This window comes from Hippocampus comes, unplaced genomic scaffold, assembly GCF_001891065.2.
Source record: "Hippocampus comes isolate QL1 unplaced genomic scaffold, H_comes_QL1_v1.1 scaffold23, whole genome shotgun sequence".
Classification (NCBI taxonomy): domain Eukaryota; kingdom Metazoa; phylum Chordata; class Actinopteri; order Syngnathiformes; family Syngnathidae; genus Hippocampus; species Hippocampus comes.
In genome coordinates, this window is record NW_017806066.1 from 1 (window position 1) to 21,888 (window position 21,888).

General features: G+C 46.2%; 4 protein-coding genes and 1 long non-coding RNA gene across 7 annotated transcripts; 1 reads left to right on the forward strand and 4 right to left on the reverse strand.

Moving 5' to 3' along the window:
- Nucleotides 1–91: 91 nt before the first annotated feature.
- LOC109530033 (uncharacterized) lies at nt 92–18,427 on the forward strand. The gene is made up of 3 exons (XR_002170939.1): nt 92–447; nt 10,836–10,842; nt 18,417–18,427. It is a non-coding gene; the product is annotated as an uncharacterized LOC109530033 (long non-coding RNA).
- Nucleotides 650–7,184, reverse strand: syt5a (synaptotagmin Va). 3 transcript variants are annotated; one of them, XM_019893531.1, is made up of 10 exons: nt 6,563–7,184; nt 4,944–5,104; nt 4,738–4,752; nt 3,759–3,940; nt 3,543–3,629; nt 3,287–3,454; nt 3,041–3,208; nt 2,541–2,658; nt 1,795–1,928; nt 650–1,522 (listed from the first exon to the last, which is right to left on the reverse strand). In XM_019893531.1, exons 2-10 carry the CDS (start codon nt 5,098–5,100, stop codon nt 1,313–1,315), a joined length of 1,239 nt encoding a protein of 412 aa, XP_019749090.1. In that variant the 5' UTR covers nt 5,101–5,104; nt 6,563–7,184; the 3' UTR covers nt 650–1,312. The 3 variants fall into 3 exon arrangements, with proteins under 3 accessions (XP_019749090.1, XP_019749092.1, XP_019749093.1); XM_019893533.1 differs by lacking the exon at nt 6,563–7,184 and adding an exon at nt 6,302–6,390; XM_019893534.1 differs by lacking the exon at nt 4,738–4,752.
- On the reverse strand, nt 8,327–9,968 carry LOC109530031 (ferritin, middle subunit). Its single transcript, XM_019893535.1, has 4 exons — nt 9,665–9,968; nt 8,888–9,034; nt 8,689–8,814; nt 8,327–8,605 (listed from the first exon to the last, which is right to left on the reverse strand). Exons 1-4 carry the CDS (start codon nt 9,764–9,766, stop codon nt 8,450–8,452), a joined length of 531 nt encoding a protein of 176 aa, XP_019749094.1. The 5' UTR covers nt 9,767–9,968; the 3' UTR covers nt 8,327–8,449.
- Nucleotides 12,034–13,548, reverse strand: LOC109530032 (ferritin, middle subunit). Its single transcript, XM_019893536.1, has 4 exons — nt 13,250–13,548; nt 12,473–12,619; nt 12,274–12,399; nt 12,034–12,190 (listed from the first exon to the last, which is right to left on the reverse strand). The coding sequence occupies exons 1-4, from the start codon at nt 13,349–13,351 to the stop codon at nt 12,035–12,037; spliced, it is 531 nt and encodes a 176-aa protein (XP_019749095.1). The 5' UTR covers nt 13,352–13,548; the 3' UTR covers nt 12,034.
- aldh16a1 (aldehyde dehydrogenase 16 family, member A1) lies at nt 14,346–21,661 on the reverse strand. The gene is made up of 17 exons (XM_019893524.1): nt 21,372–21,661; nt 20,604–20,703; nt 20,209–20,335; nt 19,911–20,068; nt 19,758–19,835; nt 19,429–19,616; nt 19,181–19,339; nt 18,939–19,097; nt 18,608–18,761; nt 18,435–18,510; nt 17,659–17,764; nt 17,347–17,471; nt 17,062–17,232; nt 16,062–16,266; nt 15,737–15,922; nt 15,412–15,537; nt 14,346–15,283 (listed from the first exon to the last, which is right to left on the reverse strand). The coding sequence occupies exons 1-17, from the start codon at nt 21,459–21,461 to the stop codon at nt 15,110–15,112; spliced, it is 2,382 nt and encodes a 793-aa protein (XP_019749083.1). The 5' UTR covers nt 21,462–21,661; the 3' UTR covers nt 14,346–15,109.
- Between the last annotated feature and the right edge of the window lie 227 nt (nt 21,662–21,888).

Sequence of the window (21,888 nt, forward strand, 5' to 3'; positions counted from 1 at the left end):
ATACATGGTCGTTTTTTTCGCCTAAAAACGCCTTCTTCGACAGATCGTAGTACACTAAAGCTCATCAGTTGCTTTTAAACGGCCTTGTCAGTCGCCTCCCTAATCGTCCTGTGCCACCACCGTTTAATTCCCACCTCACGTTTGGCTGACCGCGTGAGAGAAGGACTAAAGAGGGCCCTCTGCTAATCCAGTCTTTCACCCCCCGCCCCCCTACAGCAAACCGTTCGCGACTAATTCCACAGAACCATCTGTCACCAAATTTGTCTGAAATATTCCATTTATTTGCATAACACATGACACGTACACAGACAATCACATTCCTTTTCAAATAGAGAGAAACACTCAGCAATTGAACTGAAAACATATGAAACTAAATCAAGTCGCTGATGATGTAGTGGTCCACTCGCCTGACTTTTGAGCGAGCAGCGTGGGATCGATTCCCGCACTGTGCCCTGTGACTGGGTGGCATCAAGTTCCTTCTGCCAGGCGGATGGATGAAACTAAACACTTACAGGATGGGTAAATATGAGGGAAATCATACATAATACAACCTCAGGATATGACCTTGCACCAATGCAGTTTTTTTCTTCTTTTTTTTTTCCTCAGGAGAGCATTCAGTTCTCAGAACAGCTCTGCTTTTTTTTTTTTGACAACACAGGAAGGTTTTCTCTTCTGCAAGCAAAAATGCAGCGAAAACTCATTTGCAAAGACCTTGCTTTTCTTTACAATAGAGTACATGATCAAAATGTACATCACAATACTAACACTGGTCTGCTCAGACGTGTCTGTGGAATACATCCCAATAAATTGCTTTTTGTTTTGGTTCATGACAAAATGTGGAAAAGTTCAAGGGGTGGGAATACTTTTGCAAGCCCGTAGATTAATACGTTGGGGCCCTATTTTCATGAACATTGTCAATCCTGGGGGTGGTCTTGGCGCCGGGCACATCTGCGCACCAGAGGTGGCTTAGAACGGTTTGGGATATTTCGAGAATGAGCACAGCCTGGCGGATCTGCAGGTGGGAAGGCTGCACCGCTGTGGGAGCGCCGACTTAGGTTGCCGCCAGTCAAGGCGACTCCGCTCATTCCCTTTAAATGCGGCGCCAGTATTTAGACGTGGTCCAAGTAGGTGTAAATTTAGCTCAACTTTCTGGCAGCGGATTGTCAAGCGAATCTCCGAGGGCACTTGCTCGCTGCGGCGGAATGCGCGTAGAGCGGTCCTGCCAACTTGGCAAACCCCGCACAAAAATCAGGACCCGCCGGCATTTGCGTCCACGAAAATAGAGCCCTCGAGTGTCCGTGTGCAGTTTTGTTTAGCGGATGGGAGCCTTGAGAGCAGCGTCGACCTCCTCCTCCGGCTGCAAGACGTGCCACTGAGCCACCGGACGGCGGGGATTGGCCAACATGTCGGACCAGTGGCGCAGCCCCACGCCAGAAGCGCCGTAGCCGATCCAGCACTTGCCGATGGGGTCGTTACTTCCCAGTTTGTCGTAGTCGTACACCGTGATGATCACCTGCACTTTCTGTGTGGGGGTTGAAGACAGAAAAGTGTTGAGTGACAATTCCTGAAGAAAGCATTTTGGTCGGTGACATAGTTGTCAACCTGGCAGATAATAATCATCTATGCATCCATTTTTTAATCTGCTTCTCCCCACGAGGGTCGCGGGCTTGCCGCAGCTTATCCCAGCAGAAATGTGACTTTTAAATCATACAGGTACACGGATTGCATCCCATTTCATTCAAGCGCCTGTCCTAATATTGGTTGGTTGGTAGGTTGGTTGGTTGGCTGACCCACCTGGATCTGGGAGAAGGGGATCTCAAAGCTGAAGCTCTCATTGAAGTATGGATTCAGGGTGTTTTGTTTCACCGATGTCTTTTTCTTCTTCAGCCGCTTTCCGTTGTGCTGAAGAACCACTTTAACAAACGGATCTGTGGACGAGAGCAAAGTCGCATCAAAACAATCGGTGACGCTGTTGATTTTCATCTCGACTACCCTGTGTCTGAGATATTTTTGTTTATCCGTACTGCTGGAGCCTACGCCGGCTGTCTTCGGGCAGTAGGCGGGGGGGACACGCTCAACTGGCCACTAGCCAATCGCGGGGCACAAACAATCAGTCGCACCTAGGGACAATTTTGAGTGTTCCATTAACCTGTCATGCATGTTTCTGGAACGTGGGAGCAAACCGGAGTACCCGGAGAAAACCGATGCAGGCGCGGGGAGGACATGCGAACTCCACACAGGAAGGCCGGGGCCAGAATCGAACCCACAACCTCTGCACTGTGAATCCACAGTGCCATTTTTAGTGATGTGTTTTTTGTGACGTAGAAAAGGGAGCTTTGGGTTTATGGGGTGAGGGATAAGGGTCAAAGGGTTAGGGTTAGAGGTTAAGGGTGAGGGGTTAGGGTTAGAGGGTTGGCGTTAGGGTTTGGGGGTTAGGGCTAGGGGGTTAGGTTTAGTGGTTCGAGACTTAAAGGTCAAGGTTAGGGGGTTGGGGTTAGGGGGTCAGGATTAGAGGTTAGGGTTAGGGGGTGTGTGCTCACCAGACAGTCCTCCAACGTCCATCTTTTTCAGGTTCTTGGCTTCCATGATGTTCACAGTTAGCTTGCCAGCAGTCGGGACGTAGCGGAGGGAAATGCAGATGTCTCCAAGCTTCTCTTGCTTCATTTGAAACAACAACAACAAAAAAGCGTTCATTCATTTCAACGACATTTATCTTTGGGCTGTGGTTGTTTTCGCCCTTACTATTTTCCATGCACGCATATAAAATTATTCATAGCCTGTGTGACGTTGACACTGATTTATTGCGGGTATGATTTGCATACTTTTCCTGGATTTTTAATTGATGGTCACTTCATGCGGAGAGAAACGGTCAGTGTACACAAACCTTGGAGCAGGTTTACAAAAGAAAGACTTTTTTTTGTGAAATGACTTTCATTTTCTTGCCTTTTTGGTTCCTTTCGAAAAGGTGGGCCAGTTTTAGGTGATCAGTATTTTTCAGGCTGTCAAAATTTCTGCACAAGCGTTCAAGAGCCAAAGTCACCTCCTCTTTCTCTCCTCCAATCAGATCCCTCCATTCGTGGATGGGCTGGCCGAGGTCCACGGTGTTCATGGGAATCTTGATCTCACCGATGACGTCGTGTTTGCCAAAGCGGTCAAAATCGAACACCTGCAGCACCAGCGTCTGACCGCCCAACTCCGTGTAGGGTATCTGGACGGGGGGGGGGGGCGAGAAGAGCGACTTTCGAAAAAGGACATCGACAACGTGAACGCAACGCCAATGGCGCACCTTGAAGATGAAAGTCTCATTGAAAACAGGACAGAGGTTCTTGCGCTGGACTTTGGTCTCAAATTTTTTCTTCTTGTCCGGCAACATGTAGACTTTAACGTAGGGGTCCGAAGTCCCGCCCATGTCCATGGCTGCCAGGTCCTGAGCCTGCAGGATGCCTACTATCAGCTGGAGAGAAGGAAAAAAATGACGTTAGTCTAAAGGTTACAGACGGGATGCGTGTCCAAGTGTGATCCAAGATCGCGGGGTACCGCACCTGGTTATCGGTGAAGTTATAATCCAAAGTGTACTCCAGTTTGCCAAAGTTTTCTTTCTCCTCCTCCTCTTTCCCTTCCTCTCCTTCCTAGAAGAACCACAGGGAGACAAGTGCTCGAAAAACATTCAAAGGTCATTTCGAAATAAGGAGCGGTATTGCTCCGATTGTCAAGGGTGACGTCTCAGAGGTTCCAACGGGGAAGGCGACTTTTCCCACCTTCTTTTCGTCTCCCTCCTCTCCTTCCGTTTCCTTCTTCTTACGTCCTCGCCCAGCCTTCCTTTCTCTGACCTTCTTGGGCTTCTTGCCCTTGTTGAAGCATTTCTTGTAGATGCAGAATCCCATACAGGCAACGAGCGTGAGGACGACCACCACGATGGCACCCACTGCCCACATGGGCACTTGAAAAAAAGGAAGGAGGGAAGGTTAAGGTGCAAATACGGAAGGATGCTGGCTCGTCCCAAACTGAGGCCCATTGCCTGAAGCGCTGTTTTAGTCGTCAAATGGAAATGTAACCGCAAATCACCCTTTGTCCTCACTAGTAAGACAAATCTTTATTTTTTTTTTTTTTTTAAGAATATCAGACACAATAAAAATGAATGTCAGCACAGGGAGAAATGGGAAACTCCACAGAAGCGTGTCTGAGATTCCGAGCTCTTAGCCTGTGAGGCAGATTGCGCAAACCGTTGTTTCACCGTGCTGCAATCTTTGATGCAAATCGACAAATAATGCCGTCATTTATATTTTCACATCGTTTGTTGTCGTCGTCCCACCCAAGTTACTGTCTTTCCAGAAAAAAAAAATATTCAAATGTCCGAAGAACACGCCAAAACGTCTGCGACTACAACAACAGAGTTTGTGGGCTACCTAATTCGGATTTGTGTGGAAAACAAATGCAACCTTCCTTAAAGGGGCCATATCATGCAAAATCAACGTTTTTTTTTGTTTTGTTTTTTTTTTTTAGCGTATAGCCACGTTAAAATGCTAATGCTCTCACCAAAAACAGCCCCAAAAGCGTTGTTTACCACCACCACCCGCCCCCACCCACTCACATGGCTTTACAATGTCAGGAAAGGGGCGCGGCAGCTACTCCATCGCGCAAAAGGTTAGAATCATATTCCTACAATTGACTGCGGAACGCTTAGAATAGCATGATGCAGGCCCCTTTAAAAAAAGTATTGAACGGAATGGTACTTACTGTTGAGTTTATGATCTAGAGGAGAGCATAGTGGTCAGATGACAATTAGAAGAGACAGAAAAAAAAAAGACAAAAAAATGGGAAGTGAGATGATGCAAGATGGATGGATGGATGATGATATGGCAGCCGTTTCTAATACTGCGCTATTTTGGACCGGTCACTTGTAGAGGCATTTGGGGGTGGTGTCCATTTGCGCGTTCACTTACTCGGCAAGTGCGTGAGCTCGTTGAAGAACTTGTTCTTCATGCTTGCAAACTGATGATTGGAATGGTGAGAGGGGGGCGGGGGCGGCGGGGGCTCCTTGCTTTCTTCCTCCGCTGCCCTGCGGGACCGCGCCCCCGCGACGCTGAGCAACCGCGACATTGCTCTGTGGAAACACAATTGTCACGTTGCCTGATGAGAGCGGACACAAAAAAAGCAGGGAGGCGGGAGAAGCAAGATGTGCAGAACCAAACGTATTCACAAAAACACTGACAGGGGTACTCTGGGAAAACCAAATCAATAACACTAACAAAGTCCTGAAACCCCCAATAAACCAAACAGCTATTACAGGGTGGGACGGATTCCATTTTAAATTGTCTGTGTGAATTTCAAGCTGTGAGTTGAGCCCTCACACCATTCAATGTCACTCTCAATAATGAGTCACAGTCGACATCCCAGCGTGTCCCTGCGCAGCAGTGTAACGAGATTAAGTAGCTCCGGTAATCCCAAAATCCCCAGATTGAAACAAATTAAACGCCATTTTGTTTGTTTGTTTGTTTTCTCTCGCAGTCTCCTCCCCATTTGGACTTTTTCCCCCCTCACTATGTTCCATGAATCCTTCTCCCTCGTGACCAATCACAAAGACCGGCCTCATCGCTTGCACGTCAAATTTGAACATTCTGTCATGACATCTGATGCGCATCTCTCGCAATTGCAGAGGGGATTAGATGCGTGTGTGAGTGTGTTGGGATTGCGCCACAATCCTGTTCACTTCTATGGGCCAAAATGTTCAATTGTATTGATGGCGTGCTCAAAGGTAATACTGTGTATTTGTGACTGGCAAGGTCACAGAGGTCTTCATTTTCCAATTTACATCAGGCTTGAAGAGCATCACGGCCTCCTGTAAACCACTTTGACTAATCTGGTGCACTTTGAAAGACATCCTTCGATGTGCGTCAAGTCTCGTGTTTTTCCTCACGCTCGGTTGATGAATGAACCCAATTGAGTAAAATCCCAAATTAATCATGGAAGACAATATGAAGACAAAAAACTCGACAGTAAATCCCCGTGGTGGTGGGTTCTGAAACCATTTCCCACCATCGGGACTCAATAAACTGAACAAATATAATATGCGTTTTCTTGTAGCAATCACCAATTTAGCTTTGTTCAAGGAACAAAGGATTTTTTTTTTTTGGCGTTTTCTTGTAGCAATCACCAATTTAGTTTTCTTCACGTGAAGGATTTTTTTTTGTGTGCTTGAAAGGCAATTAGCTGTTTATTGGTATCGACAATAATATACAGTTGAGTTGAGACAATGTCATGTCAAGTTCACCAAATAACTATCAATATAAATAGGACTCACCTATCTTTGTCTCAGTCCTCGGTTCTTTTGCTTTTATGATGCATCCAAAAGGATGGCGCTCCGATCCAACAGTGTTTGCTCAAGAGAAGTGCTCGTCCGCAACTCTCTCTCCCCTCTCCCCCTTCCTTTTATTTTAATCTCGTCATTATCCCTCACTGCCAACTACTTACGGGCCACACTGCACAACACGTTTGGTCTTAAGGCTCTAATTTCATGTCGGATGTCAGAGAAAAAAATGAAATCAAGGAAATCCCTACTTACCCTTTGAACTGACTCTTTGGAGAGGAGCAACTGCAGGCTGTCTCTCGTCTTCAACCACGCGCCCAGTGCCAGCTGACCATGCTGTCGGGGTCATCGTCTGCAGAATTCGCGTTCATCTAAAACAAAAACAAAACGTCATCATAATACATTAAAAATCATTCATCACAGACCGTGATTATTGAATGTATTGCTGTGCGCAGATGACAAAAGCAATTGTTTCGCTCGTCAAACAGTTTTGCTGTGACCAACCAATTGCGATGGAAAACGAATTTTACATCCGATCCGGTAAAAGAGACGGTGCCATTGGCAACTTGAAGTCATAGGCTAGCACTCTCATTTGGAAGGGCCTGTGCAAATTGGGTGGACGCACGAGTTGGACAAAAACAATCCACATCCAGTCCCTGAAGCAGACCGAGCAAGGGAAACGCTCCAAAATGAAAATAGACTTCCGAGGAGAAACAAATCGAATTTTACGGGTCAAATGGAGTGTAGGTGGTAAACGGATAGGTCACAATGATTCTGTTCAGACCAGTAGAGATGTCCATGACTGTGCGCCAATGCTCAAATGCCATGCAACCATATTTAATTATAATGCATCTTTCCTGTTGAGTTTTTCTTTGGCAGACGCTAACCCTGCCCTCAGGCCACCGACAGAGAAGAAGGCCAAGGGTCGCTCGCGATGCGGTGACGTGCAAAAATTGACGACAAACGTGTGAAATAGCGCCACTCTGTGGCGAGACCATTTTTGGTCACCAATCCTGTTTAGTGGGCCAAATTGGAGCACATTGCCTACCTTGTGAGGTAGAGGTGGCAAACTCTGGTCCTGGAGGGCCGCCATCTTGCAGGTTTTCCTTCGCTCCTTGTTGCAACACACCCGACTCAAATGAAAAGGCTCGACATTTGGCTTCTGGGGACGATTGCTTCAGGTGTGTTGCAACAAAAGAGAGATGGAAAACATGCAGGAAGGCCACCCTCCAGGACCGGAGTTTGACACCTACTTGAGGAAAATCCAAAGGCCCAATCATTAGATGCCTGTAATGTTTTAGATTACCTCCCACTCTCAAAACATTCAACAGAAACACCCGTTAAACCCATTTCCACTATCATGTTTTCAGGTAGGGTTCAACCATATGAGATGTGGTTGCTAAAGCCAGCGATTGACAGGCACTTAAAATCTAACAATGCACAAGACACCACATTCCAGCTCCAATCTGTTTATTCAGAATACAGCATCTCTACAAAAGCCACTTTTATGCATTTGACAGCATCACCATTATCCCACGCAAACCCCACAATATGTGCTATGTTAACCAAAATGAAACGGGTTACTTAGTAGAGAATGCGAACATTGTGGCCCATTTTGATGGCAGGCTTTCAAAAATTTAGCTCTTGCCCCCCAGAGAGTGCTTGTCAAACACGATTGCTTCAGGTGTGTTGCAACAAAAGAGAGATGGAAAACATGCAGGAAGGCCACCCTCCAGGACCGGAGTTTGACACTTACTTGAGGAAAACCCAAAGGCCCAATCATTAGATGCCTGTAATGTTTTAGATTACCTCCCACTCTCAAAACATTCAACAGAAACACCCGTTAAACCCATTTCCACTATCATGTTTTCAGGTAGGGTTCAACCATATGAGATGTGGTTGCTAAAGCCAGCGATTGACAGGCACTTAAAATCTAACAATGCACAAGACACCACATTCCAGCTCCAATCTGTTTATTCAGAATACAGCATCTCTACAAAAGCCACTTTTATGCATTTGACAGCATCACCATTATCCCACGCAAACCCCACAATATGTGCTCTATGTTAACCAAAATTAAACGGGTTGCTTAGTAGAGAATGCGAACGTTGTGGCCCATTTTGACAGCAGGCTTTCAAAACTTTAGCTCTTGCCCCCCAGAGAGTGCTTGTCAAACAGGTACTCTGCCAACTTGTTGTTTTGGGCATCCATGCGGCTCAAGTTGGTGACGTAGTCTCCCAACTTCTTGATAGCCTCCACCTGCTCGTTCAGGAAGTGGCTTTCCAAGAAGTCGCACAGCTGCGGATACAAGAAAATAGGTAATGTTTGGAAAACTAGTAGCACGGCAAACGAGTGCACACCAAGTTGCAGGAAAAACGTACATGGGGATCCACATGCTCAGAGGCCAATTTGTGCAGGTCGAGGAGAGCCTGGTTAACATTTTTCTCCAGCTGTAGGGCAGACTGCATCGCCTCGAGTCCACTTCCCCACTCATCACGCTCTGGTTTCTGAACAAAAGCAAAAATGGTAATTTTTGAAAAATCAAATCGTGATTTGAAAGCTTGGCATGAGCACACAGACCTTGATATCCTGGAGGAAGATGCGTCCACCTCTATTGTTCTGGAAGGCCAGCAACTTGTCAGCGTGTTCCCTCTCCTCCTCACTGTTCTCCTTGAAGAAATGGGCAAAGCCTGGGAGGGCAATGTCATCTCGGGAGAAGTAAAAGGCCTGGAGATTTAAAACAAAAATCAGCCTTTGTCAAGCTACATGAGTCATGATTCAAAACAGCCTAATAGTACCCAAGACTAACAGTAGAAAGAGCTCAAGTCCATTCGTTAAGTACCGGAAGTACGATTTTCCTTAATAGTGAAAGGACTGGGTCACACGAGTAGGAGGCCTATTTTACTTGTACCGTTTTCCCACAACTGTTGATTTAAAAAAACCTTGAACTTCGCAACTATGGACTCCAATCGTAAGGAAGTAGCGCCAAGATATCAACTGCAATTTTACCGCGATAGTAAAATGTTCGACGAACGCGAAGAAATGTTAATGACCGTTCGGGTCGGGAGACAAATCCCCCCCGCTATTGAGTACAAGGACTTACTGGCACACGGAAACCAAGGACATAGAATAAAGGCGCAACTTGTTTTTTTTTGGGGGGGGGGGCACGGCACTCTTGGGTAGCTAGCAAACAGCAGACCGGAAATGTACTCTTGGGTCACTCAAAGGAGCATTTGTTTGTCAAACTGGTCTGGTTGAAAAGCGAGGTGGGGGGAGCCACGTGATCCACTACCGTACTCCTTTTAATACTAACCATGGCGAAAACGGTATTCGAAGCCGTGTTTTGTACACACTTACCATTGAAGTGTAGGTGTAGGAAGCGAAAAGCTCCATGTTGACCATTCGGTTAATGGCGGCCTCGCAATCGCGGTGGTAGTTCTGACGCACTTGAGACTCCATCTTAGCTGGCGTGTTTTGTCTTTTCTTACAAAAACCAAAAGAAAGTACAAAAATAGAGCTATGCGTGGAGGTACGCTGCTGTTTAAGTGAAAGAGAGTTGGCGCCAAGGCAAAAAAAAAGGGACGAAAGAAGTTCCGTTCAATCACTGTTGAAGCAAGAACTTCCAAACGACTCTTCCGCTGTGAGACAATAGGCGAAACACCTCCTATTTATACTCCTTGATGACGTCTGCAGATCACATCCGCCAATCGCAGCTCTCGGAAGCACGTGACAATTTCCTAGTGAAAAAAAATTAACGGCGTATCCGGTTTTTTTTGTTTTTTTTTTTAATGAAACAAAAATTCCGTGCATCTAGATTATGGAAAGGCCAGAAGTTCACTTATTATTTCTGTAAATTGTATGATATTTCAACTATGACTGGGGGGTAAAAAAAAAACTCATCCCAAGATCCGTTACCAAAATGTATATTTTGATGTTATTTATTCCTAAATTACATTTATTTTGTTGAATCAACGTAACGCCCTTCGTGGAAACAATAACACGCTATTAGCATAAATGAATACATTTCTTGGATTTGAAACTGTTCATGATGATGATATCTGTTGGGTGTACTGTTCTGTACGGTTTAATATAATAACTTTAGCGCTAAATTGGAGTAGAAGTCATATTTTAGTTTTCGTAACATCAAGTCTTTGAAGCAGTTCCGAATTTCCAGAAATGTAACCACTCACTGGGTGCCTTGTTAAATTATCTGCTTTCTAATGTTTTGACATGTCTTGTGTGGAAACTTCTTCATAGTTGATAGCTTGGTAGGCATACAACTGCCCTTTCACCAGTTCACAATTCGCACTGCAATTGCATCACTCCTATCGAAAATATTTTTTACCAGATCTGTGTTGATCACGAATCATTGTTGGCTATAATGAAAGTATGAAAATGTGACCTTGCGCATTCCAAAGACTCAACACAATTAAAGTGTCGCACAATTGCTCATTTGATCAGCCGTAACTCAAAAGAACAAGAATGCCCAGACTTGAACCCTCGTAATTGCTGAGTCACGGCTACTCAGCAAGCTAGTAACCACCCCGCGGTTGAAACAGTTTTGCTGTGACCAACCAATTGCGATGGAAAACGAATTTTACATCCGATCCGTAAAACAAACAAAAAAAAAACAGTCCCATTGGCAACTTGAAATCATAGGCCAGCACTCATTTGGAAGGGCCTGTGCAAATTGTGTGGACGCACGAGGCTAAAATCGACTTGGACAAAAACAATCCACATCCAGTCCCGGAAGCAGACCGAGCAAGGGAAACGCTCCAAAATGAAAATAGACTTCTGAGGAGAAACTGAATCGAATTTTAAGGGTCAAATGGAGTGTAGGTGGTAAACGGATAGGTCACAATGATTCTGTTCAGACCAGTAGAGATGTCCATGACTGTGCGCCAATGCTCAAATGCCATGCAACCATATTTAATTATAATGCATCTTTCCTGTTGAGTTTTTCTTTGGCAGACGCAAAACCTGCCCTCAGGCCACCGACAGAGAATAAGGCCAAGTGTCGCTCACGATGCGGTGACGTGCAAAAGTGACGACAAACGTGTGAAATGGCGCCACTTTGTGGCGAGACCATTTTTGGTCACCAATCCAGTTTAGTGGGCCAAATTGGAGCACATTGCCTACCTTGTGAGGTAGAGGTGGCAAACTCTGGTCCTGGAGAGCCGCCATCCTGCAGGTTTTCCTTCGCTCCCTGTTGCAACACACCCCGATTCAAATGAAAAGGCTCGACATTTGGCTTCTGGGGAAGATTGCTTCAGGTGTGTTGCAACAGAAGAGATGGAAAACATGCAGGAAGGCCACCCTCCAGGACCGGAGTTTGACACTTACTTGAGGAAAACCCAAAGGCCCAATCATTAGATGCCTGTAATGTTTTAGATTACCTCCCACTCTCAAAACATTCAACAGAAACACCCATTAAACCCATTTCCACCATCATGTTTTCAGGTAGGGTTCAACCATATGAGATGTGGTTGCTAAAGCCAGCGATTGACAGGCACTTAAAATCTAACAATGCACAAGACACCACATTCCAGCTCCAATCTGTTTATTCAGAATACAGCATCTCTACAAAAGCCACTTTTATGCATTTGACAGCATCACCATTATCCCACGCAAACCCCACAATATGTGCTATGTTAACCAAAATGAAACGGGTTACTTAGTAGAGAATGCGAACATTGTGGCCCATTTTGATGGCAGGCTTTCAAAAATTTAGCTCTTGCCCCCCAGAGAGTGCTTGTCAAACAGGTACTCTGCCAACTTGTTGTTTTGGGCATCCATGCGGCTCAAGTTGGTGACATAGTCTCCCAACTTCTTGATAGCCTCCACCTGCTCGTTCAGGAAGTGGCTTTCCAAGAAGTCGCACAGCTGCGGATACAAGAAAATAGGAAAGGTTTGGAAAACTAGTAGCACGGCAAACGAGTGCACACCAAGTTGCAGGAAAAACGTACATGGGGATCCACATGCTCAGAGGCCAATTTGTGCAGGTCGAGGAGAGCCTGGTTAACATTTTTCTCCAGCTGTAGGGCAGACTGCATCGCCTCGAGTCCACTTCCCCACTCATCACGCTCTGGTTTCTGAACAAAAGCAAAAATGGAAATTTTTGAAAAATCAAATTGTGATTTGAAAGCTTGGCATGAGCGCACAGACCTTGATATCCTGGAGGAAGATGCGTCCACCTCTATTGTTCTGGAAGGCCAGCAACTTGTCAGCGTGTTCCCTCTCCTCCTCACTGTTCTCCTTGAAGAAATGGGCAAAGCCTGGGAGGGCAATGTCATCTCGGGAGAAGTAAAAGGCCTGGAGATTTAAAACAAAAATCAGCCTTTGTCAAGCTACATGAGTCATGATTCAAAACAGCCTAATAGTACCCAAGACTAACAGTAGAAAGAGCTCAAGTCCATTCGTTAAGTACCGGAAGTACGATTTTCCTTAATAGTGAAAGGACTGGGTCACACGAGTAGGAGGCCTATTTTACTTGTACCGTTTTCCCACAACTGTTGATTTAAAAAAACCTTTAACTTCGCAACTATGGACTCCAATCGTAAGGAAGTAGCGCCAAGATATCAACTGCAATTTTACCGCGATAGTAAAATGTTCGACGAACGCGAAGAAATGTTAATGACCGTTCGGGTCGGGAGACAAATCCCCCCCGCTATTGAGTACAAGGACTTACTGGCACACGGAAACCAAGGACATAGAATAAAGGCGCAACTTGTTTTTTTTTGGGGGGGGGGGCACGGCACTCTTGGGTAGCTAGCAAACAGCAGACCGGAAATGTACTCTTGGGCCACTCAAAGGAGCATTTGTTTGTCAAATTGGTCTGGTTGAAAAGCGAGGTGGGGGGAGCCACGTGATCCACTACCGTACTCCTTTTAATACTAACCATGGCGAAAACGGTATTCGAAGCCGTGTTTTGTACACACTTACCATTGAAGTGTAGGTGTAGGAAGCGAAAAGCTCCATGTTGACCATTCGGTTAATGGCGGCCTCGCAATCGCGGTGGTAGTTCTGACGCACTTGAGACTCCATCTTAGCTGGCGTGTTTTGTCTTTTCTTACAAAAACCAAAAGAAAGTACAAAAATAGAGCTATGCGTGGAGGTACGCTGCTGTTTAAGTGAAAGAGAGTTGGCGCCAAGGCAAAAAAAAAAGGGACGAAAGAAGTTCCGTTCAATCACTGTTGAAGCAAGAACTTCCAAACGACTCTTCCGCTGTGAGACAATAGGCGAAACACCTCCTATTTATACTCCTTGATGACGTCTGCAGCTCACATCCGCCAATAGCAGCTCTCGGGAGCACGTGACAATTTCCTAGTGAAAAAAATTAAAGGGCGTACCGGTTTTTTTTTGTTTTTTTTTAATGAAACAAAAATTCCGTGCATCTAGATTATGGAAAGGCCAGAAGTTCACTTATTATTTCTGTAAATTGTATGATATTTCAACTATGACTGGGGGGTAAAAAAAAAACTCATCCCAAGATCCGTTACCAAAATGTATATTTTGATGTTATTTATTCCTAAATTACATTTATTTTGTTGAATCAACGTAACGCCCTTCGTGGAAACAATAACACGCTATTAGCATAAATGAATACATTTCTTGGATTTGAAACTGTTCATGATGATGATATCTGTTGGGTGTACTGTTCTGTACGGTTTAATATAATAACTTTAGCGCTAAATTGGAGTAGAAGTCATATTTTAGTTTTCGTAACATCAAGTCTTTGAAGCAGTTCCGAATTTCCAGAAATGTAACCACTCACTGGGTGCCTTGTTAAATTATCTGCTTTCTAATGTTTTGACATGTCTTGTGTGGAAACTTCTTCATAGTTGATAGCTTGGTAGGCATACAACTGCCCTTTCACCAGTTCACAATTCGCACTGCAATTGCATCACTCCTATCGAAAATATTTTTTACCAGATCTGTGTTGATCACGAATCATTGTTGGCTATAATGAAAGTATGAAAATGTGACCTTGCGCATTCCAAAGACTCAACACAATTAAAGTGTCGCACAATTGCTCATTTGATCAGCCGTAACTCAAAAGAACAAGAATGCCCAGACTTGAACCCTCGTAATTGCTGAGTCACGGCTACTCAGCAAGCTAGTAACCACCCCGCGGTTGCATGCTTACTTTGTGTGTGCGCGTGGGGGTTCAACAGTGGTGACTCATTTCTTAAAAGTCTCGTATCAAGTCTTCAACTCATGAATTTGCTGTGTCATTGTCATGACTCGGCATTCTGAAACAGAAATCGGCCCTTCCTGTTTGGCATTGAGGGGGAGGGGGTCTTGTGAGCACCACATGCCTGAAATTGGGGAAATGACCTCAACACTCGATGAGGCTAGCTAAAAAGGAAAAAAACAAGGATTGCACAAGCTGTACAGAAACTAGATGGACAATGCACTTTACATTCAATGCAAGTCAGGGAGCAGTGGTCCCAAATGCTCATATGATGTTTTGCCCTACTGTAACATTTGACACTTACATTATCAAATCATTTCTGTCTCCAAGTCACAAAACAGGAGCGTCGAGTTTGACCTCCCCTGACCTGACTCTGCCATCAGTGACATCCTGTTACATGATTAAACATACAGTAAAGTCAGGGCTACATTTTTATTAATTCAAAAATTATGTATGACAACGTAGTATCTTTTAATGACAGGCTTTTTACAGTAGTTAGTTCACTTTCAAATGTTTATTTCATATTGAACCTGGCTTGTACAGTACAACCTGACCGCCAAAGTGTCATTTGGTCATCTTAATCATCTTAACTCTTCCCGCTGTCTTTTTTATGCCGTAGGGATCCATACACTCTTCCACTGGACAGCATTTCTCCAAAACTCCTCCAGAACGGAGGGGCGTGTCCAATCTCGGCCGCGATGGTTCCCGTCCTTGTCCGTCTGGCAGAACAGGCGCAAAGTTTTTAGCGGGCTGGTGCAGGTGTGCTGGAGGTACTGGCAGCCCTGCGGCAAGAGAACACGATGGCGTGAGCTGTCTACCTGCACATTACGGACGATGGTTTATTGCCGCCCGTAATGTGGAGAGGCCGCTCGTATTTTCAGGCCCTCGGATTTGTCGGAGTAATGCTCACCTCGCTGTTGCCCCAGTACCAGATGGCCTTGATGACACTGTGATTGGCCAAGGCCTTTGTCAACTGGTCTCTCCTTCCCGTAATGATGTTCACCAAGCCCGCTGGCAGATCTGAAGACAGGAGCACCTGGAGGCAGAGCAATATGTTACACGGGAAAAGCAACGTACACCGGAGCCCATCCCAGCCGTCTTGGGGCAGTCGGCGGGGTACACCCTGAGAGGGTTGCCGGCAAACTCACAGAGCAGCATGAATTAAAGTCTTGTATTGTTCATTTCTAACAGGGAAGGTCTGCGTACCCAACAGAAGAATCGGTTGTCTCGCTTACCTGAATGATCGCCAATGCTGGCAGTGGATACTCCGGACTGGGTACCATGACGACGGCATTGCCAGAGGCGAGGGCTGCTCCAAGAAGTGTTACGGTGGACAGAAGGAGATGCTCGTCGGGAAGGACCACACCCACCACTCCCAGCGCTTCGGGGATGGAGAGACCGGTGCCAGCCTGCGGCACGGGCTGAACGACAGCAACCGCGGCGGATTTTAAAGCCGGTACGCATCGGGAGACTTGAGAAATCCGACACCTCAACCGATTGAAATCATCACATTTCTAATATTGCAAAAAGTATGAATTTGTATAACATTAAAAGCTTCACCAGAGTTCCGCCGTGAACCTTGTCACAGTAGGCGGCCCAATCGCTGAGCCTGGCGATACTGAGCTCCACCTCCATGTGGGCCTCTTCCATGGGGAGGCCAGTTTGGCCACAGATTGTTGCTGCTAGGACCTGCCTTTTGCCTTCAAGGCCCTTGGCCAGAGATAGAATGTGCTGGGCCCGCGCCGGTGGACTCTTTTTCATCCAGCTGAAGGAGAAAAGTCACAATGGAAAATAGGCAGATCCTCCGGAAAGATTACAACCACGGCGTGCTTGACAACAAATCTGTTGTGTCTCTATTCATCGGTCGATAGCAAATGGGCAGGATGAGAGGCTCTTCTACCGGATGTTTGCCGCTGTGTCATGAGATTTGTCTTGTGTAAACGACATGTCTTGGCTCAAGAGATGATGTTAAGCAATGCTTGAGAACACCGTGTTTGTGATTTTATCATCAGACAGCAGATTCCGGTGCTCAGAAGCTATCGACGCAGTTTTTTTGAATTCGTTCCTCGGAGTCATCATCTCAAGTTAGACATTAACTGGTAATAAACCCAAACAGCCAGAAAAGTTACACAATATACCAACTAAGCCAAAAAAGTTACACAACATGCCGACAATTAGCTTCACCCCGCGCAGGTTTGCTCTTTGAGCCTTGACAGAAGATGAAATTTGGCAGCACAAATCGGTCATGTTCACCCGTTCACCTTTCCAAATCGAGAACCGGCTCGTTCATCTTGGCTTTGGCTTGAAAGGGAGAAGGAAAGAAAACTTTTTCGTTGGGACGACAATACACAAAACAAGAGCTTGTGAGGAGACGACCAAACAAGATTTAGAATTCAAAGTCCTAAAAAAAAAAAAAATCAACTGAACTCAATTCAATTCAATTCTGTTGAGATGCACCTGTAAATAACGAACGTGCACTGTGAAAACGTCAACATTATGCGGCCTTGAAATACCCCAACAGGCATCGGCTTGTTTGTTTGAGTCCATGCTGGTATCTCACCCTGGCTGAACTTTGATAGCGGCCTCCACAGCATTCCGGACATCTTTCTGGCCTCCATCGGGACAGTAGCCCAACACGTCGCCGCCCCCTTGAGGACGCACCACGACACTGGCGCCAGACTCCGATTTACATGCCTTGCCAGCAACAAAGTGCGTGTAGGACTTCAGGGTACTGATGAGGAGAGAGAGAATCATGAGCAAAATCACGTCACATTACGTTCGTGATTCCGTGCTAATAAGAACTACATTCAAGCAAACAATTAAAAGAGAGGGGAAAAAAACACACCCGGCAGTCTGATCCGGAATGATAACCGGGGGCGGGTCAGTTCCAAATTTGGCGTAGTCCAGGGCGACAGGGGAAGCACGAGGGAGAACCGAGGAGGAGGATGGCCGCAGAAACTGATACAAACCCTGAAAAAGACAACCACGATTGTTTCGGCTTCAAATAAGACTGATACCGCCAATCTATGTTCACCCTCTTTTGTTTGGGCAAAATGTTTTGTTTACTTTGTGTAGGAGTCAGATTTAAACTGTCTTTATGAAAGAAATCCAACAACTTAAAGTTGGAGTACAAGTGTAACAAACTAATGAAACGAACCTCCTGCCCTCCATCAGTGCACGTGCCGCTGTCTTTGTGACCAGAAACGGGTAGACACGGATCAGACAGAGGGTGTGAATTCACCCACACTGAGCCCACAGACAGACTAAAGAGAGCCAGAGGAAAAAAAAAAAAAGACAAACATTATACAGTGGCTTTAATGAGATGTCAAATCCATCCATCTATCCATTTTCCGATCCGCTTATCCTCAAGGGTCGCGGGAGGTGCTGGAGCCGATCCCAGCCGTCTTCGGGCAGGGGACATCCTGAACCGCTTGCCAGCCAATCGCAGGGCACACAGCGATGAACAACCATCCGCGCTCACACTCACACCAAGGGACAATTTCAAGTGTTCAATCAGCCTGCCATGCATGTTTTTTGAATGTGGGAGGAAAGCGGAGTAACCGGAGAAAACCCACGCAGGCCCGGCGAGAACATGTAAACTCCACACAGGGAGGAGGCCGGAGCTGGAATTGAACCCGGTACCTCTGCACTGTGAGGTCGACGTGCTAGCCAATGGTCCCACCGGGCCGCCGCATCTCTCCACAATATGGCTGCAAAATATCTGTATTTTTTTCCCAATGTCATTTTTTATTTATTATTGAAGTCGCAAAACACGTAACGCAAAGTGGCGAGGGAGTACTGTCAATGTTTACTTTATAATATTGTTCATGTATAAATAAGCAAAAGGTCAAATACATGCGAAGAGAAAGCCATCCTTGGTGGCGGCAAAAAGGGAAAGAAAAGGAAAAAGTGTAGCTGTGTGAATGTGCGTGCCTCTTATATGTCTCCAGAGCCAGAGTGAGGTCTTCAGTCCAGATACAAGCCGCTTGGCCGTGTGGACTGTGATTCCCTGTGGAGAAAACAGAGCGTGAGGGTGGCTCAAGCGGAAACGTAGCTTTCATCCTCACGCGTGGTTTTCCACATCGACGGCAAAGAGGCATCTTTACCCAGAGTCACTGCCTCTGTGTTACTTCGGAAGGTCACAAGAGGAAGCAGTGGCCCAGGAGAGGGCATGACCACACACGGCGAGGAGGGGGCGGCTCCACACAGCACCGTCGGAGGATACTGTGTACTCGAGGGGACGGCACAGGACTGCACCAACTGAGGGGCGAGAAAAGCAAAACAAAACCGAACCATGACACCTTCATTCAACGAGCCATACGGTATACTGATGGCACTTGAAACGCCGCTAGCGCAAGTTCTGGTTGAAAAGTGAACATGCCTCAGACAGAGAAATCTAATGTGTGAAAGGGGCTGAGCAAATGTGTTATGACCAACCGTGGCCCCCTTGTTTTGAGCATCCTGCACCGCAGTCTCCACGAGCACCCTGACGCCATCGTCGGGAAGCGACACACATTTCAAACCTGCCATGCGCAACCTCAGACGGGCCATCACGCTGTCCAGTACGCTCTCCTGCACGCACAACACCCAGTGCGCCTGCAATGAGGAAGGAACAAGACTGTTAGCAAGAAAATAAAAATGCATCCAAAACTGACAAATGCAGCGGCCACTTGGCTCACTTCTTTCTTCTTCTTGAAGGCCGTCTCTAAAACATCATCTACTGCGCTGTTGATGTCAGCAGATTCAAAAATGATGATAGGACACGTAGCGCCAATGTTCGGGGAGACAGAGACAGGAACACCCATCCCTGCTGTAGCTTTACACAGCTTCACAGCATCCTAAAGCAGGTTAAAAAAAAAACAACAAATACCATGGCTCATTGATGTTTCCACAATGCAGGTTGGATCCCTTCCTTCTGTATGCGCACCTGCTTGTTGCCACTGTAGGTGACGTAGGCGATGCTGGAATTCTGGGCCACATCGGCGGCCAGTGACATGTCACCGCCAGTTAAGACATTGAGGGCTCCAGCAGGCAAGCCGGCGGCCATAAAAAGCTGAGCCAATAAAAGTGCCGGAGGGGCGGTGCTTTGACCGGGGACCACCATGACAGAGTTGCCTAAAGGGGATGCGTATTTACGAGGAACTCAACAACATATTTGAATTGATCAAATATGAACAACAAAACTTGGCTTGAATCACGATGAACACGGTAGTAAGTATCATGAAAGTGGAGTCTGTTTTTTGTTTTTTTTTTTACCCATGGCCAGTGCTGGTAAGACTTTGAGCATCAGGGAGTGGAAAGTGCAGTCATCAGAGACAACAACTAAAACCACACCTGTAAAACAGGAAGAAAAGAAACCTCTATAGACTGCAGCACGTGTCGACGGAAAGCACCGACCGGCTCACGTACCCAGTGGCGTCCAGTTGGCAACAAGAGCGTCTCTGAGCTGAGCCGAGCCGCTGTAGTACTGCAGCAATCGGACAAGGCTGGAGGAAGAGCAGGAGGCGCCACACAGGTCACACAGCTCGGCCACACTCTGGCCATGCTGGCCAAGAGTGCTCGCCAACCTGAGGACAGGTGACACGCACCCAATGATGCATTGGACTGCTCAGGTCGACAAGCATGCATAAACATTTGCAGAATCTTTTTTTGCGCTGAAACACCGTTCCTTCACCCTGTTTAGGTTCCTTGGTGTATTTCGGAGTACCTGAGCAGCACCTTGGACCTCTGGTAGCAGGACAAGCCACTCCAGGCCTCAAAGCCCTTGACAGCAGATGATGCACATTGCAAAATATCGGCCTGCAGGGCACACACCGTGCTGCACACGAGAGCACCTAACACAACAGAATCAGTTTTGTTGCATCATCAGCTTCTTCTTCACACACGAAGGCATATTTGTCTGCCAAATTGCTATAACAGCTACCTGCATTAATTTTGCGACACTGTCAACTCAAAGCTTTCACAAGTGTAAAGTTAGGGGGATTGTCAACCTCTGTGAGGCTTTGGAATCACTTTGTGGCTATAAAGGTCAACATCATGCGCCAGCAAAAGCCCAAGCTGCCGTGAACTTTGTGCGGTTGTCGGCTCCAAACCGCAACTCACCTTTTGAGTCCACCACGGAGCGAGTCTGCCTGTCGAGCGGACGGACAAATTGGCCGGCGATAAACAGACCCAAAGAGCAGGAATGACTATCTAGCCATGCCTGCGGAAGCAGAGGTAAAGCACACAGTGAGTGGATATGAAAAGTGAGTTGGGCAAGTTATTTGGGTGCCCTAAGGCAGCATGGAAGATAAAACCAACTTTGCTTTCCCTCACAAAAAAAATACTTTGCGCCCCCTCGAAATCTTTGCATGTCAAGGTTTTGACGAGAGGATGCAAAGGGTGTCCAAACTGTGGCCCAGGGGACATTTGCGGTCCACCATTCACTTTTCAGAGGCGCAATTGATTTCAAAGTGTTGAATAAATGAATCTCAAAGAACATCCTTCCACTCTTCTCTAATCGGCCCTCAAATGAACACCCCAGCCTGTTGTATCTGGTGGAGGAAGACAGGAAATGCAGATTCAGGACAAAGTACAAAACCAAAGACTCGAGTTTAGTATTTACGTTGACGTTTCAGTGAAGTTCAACAAAGTCGGCATCCCCGTGACAGTTCATTACAAAGTTATTTGCACAGTCCAGTCAGTCACATGGTTGCCTTGTGAGTTAACGGTGAACGAAGTTCACGTGGGTCCAAGAGTCTACCAGTGGCTTGCACAGTAAACGTTAATAGAAGACACATGAAACATGCATCTATATCTTGAATTTAAGAACAGCGGCAAAAAGCCCAACTCTCGTTTTAGGTTTCTTTTCACTGATAATAATCATTTTACCCGTGCAGTGGCGGTGCTGGAAGTTGCGGCAGGTCCGTACTCCATACTCTGAAAAATGTCGTGTACAGTCTTTGTGGTGGTGCCGGCCATAATAGTCGCTGCTTAATGGTGTAGAAAATATCCACAATGCCCGTTAATTCGCTTCTGGGTGGCTTCAAAGAGCCAAATCTTTGCTTGAAAGCACCAACGCTGCCTCAAGTGGGACTCGAAAGGAGGCCAATCGTCATAGCAAAAGTACGACTTCGCAAACACGCCGACTTACAACTTGATGCGAGAAGAGTCACTCCTGTTACTTCCGCCTTCGACCACAATTTTTGTGCAGTATATTTGCTGTATAAATTCCTTAATTTGAGAGGTTTAGATGTGTCAATTGCTTTAATTGACTCAAAGAATTAAAAAACTCGTGTATTACTGTACAGCTAACAGCAGTTTGATTATTATTAAACGAACGCAACTGCTTAACAAATTGGAGCAGACAAGGCTGACCGCAACCATCAAGTCATACAACTGAGACAGA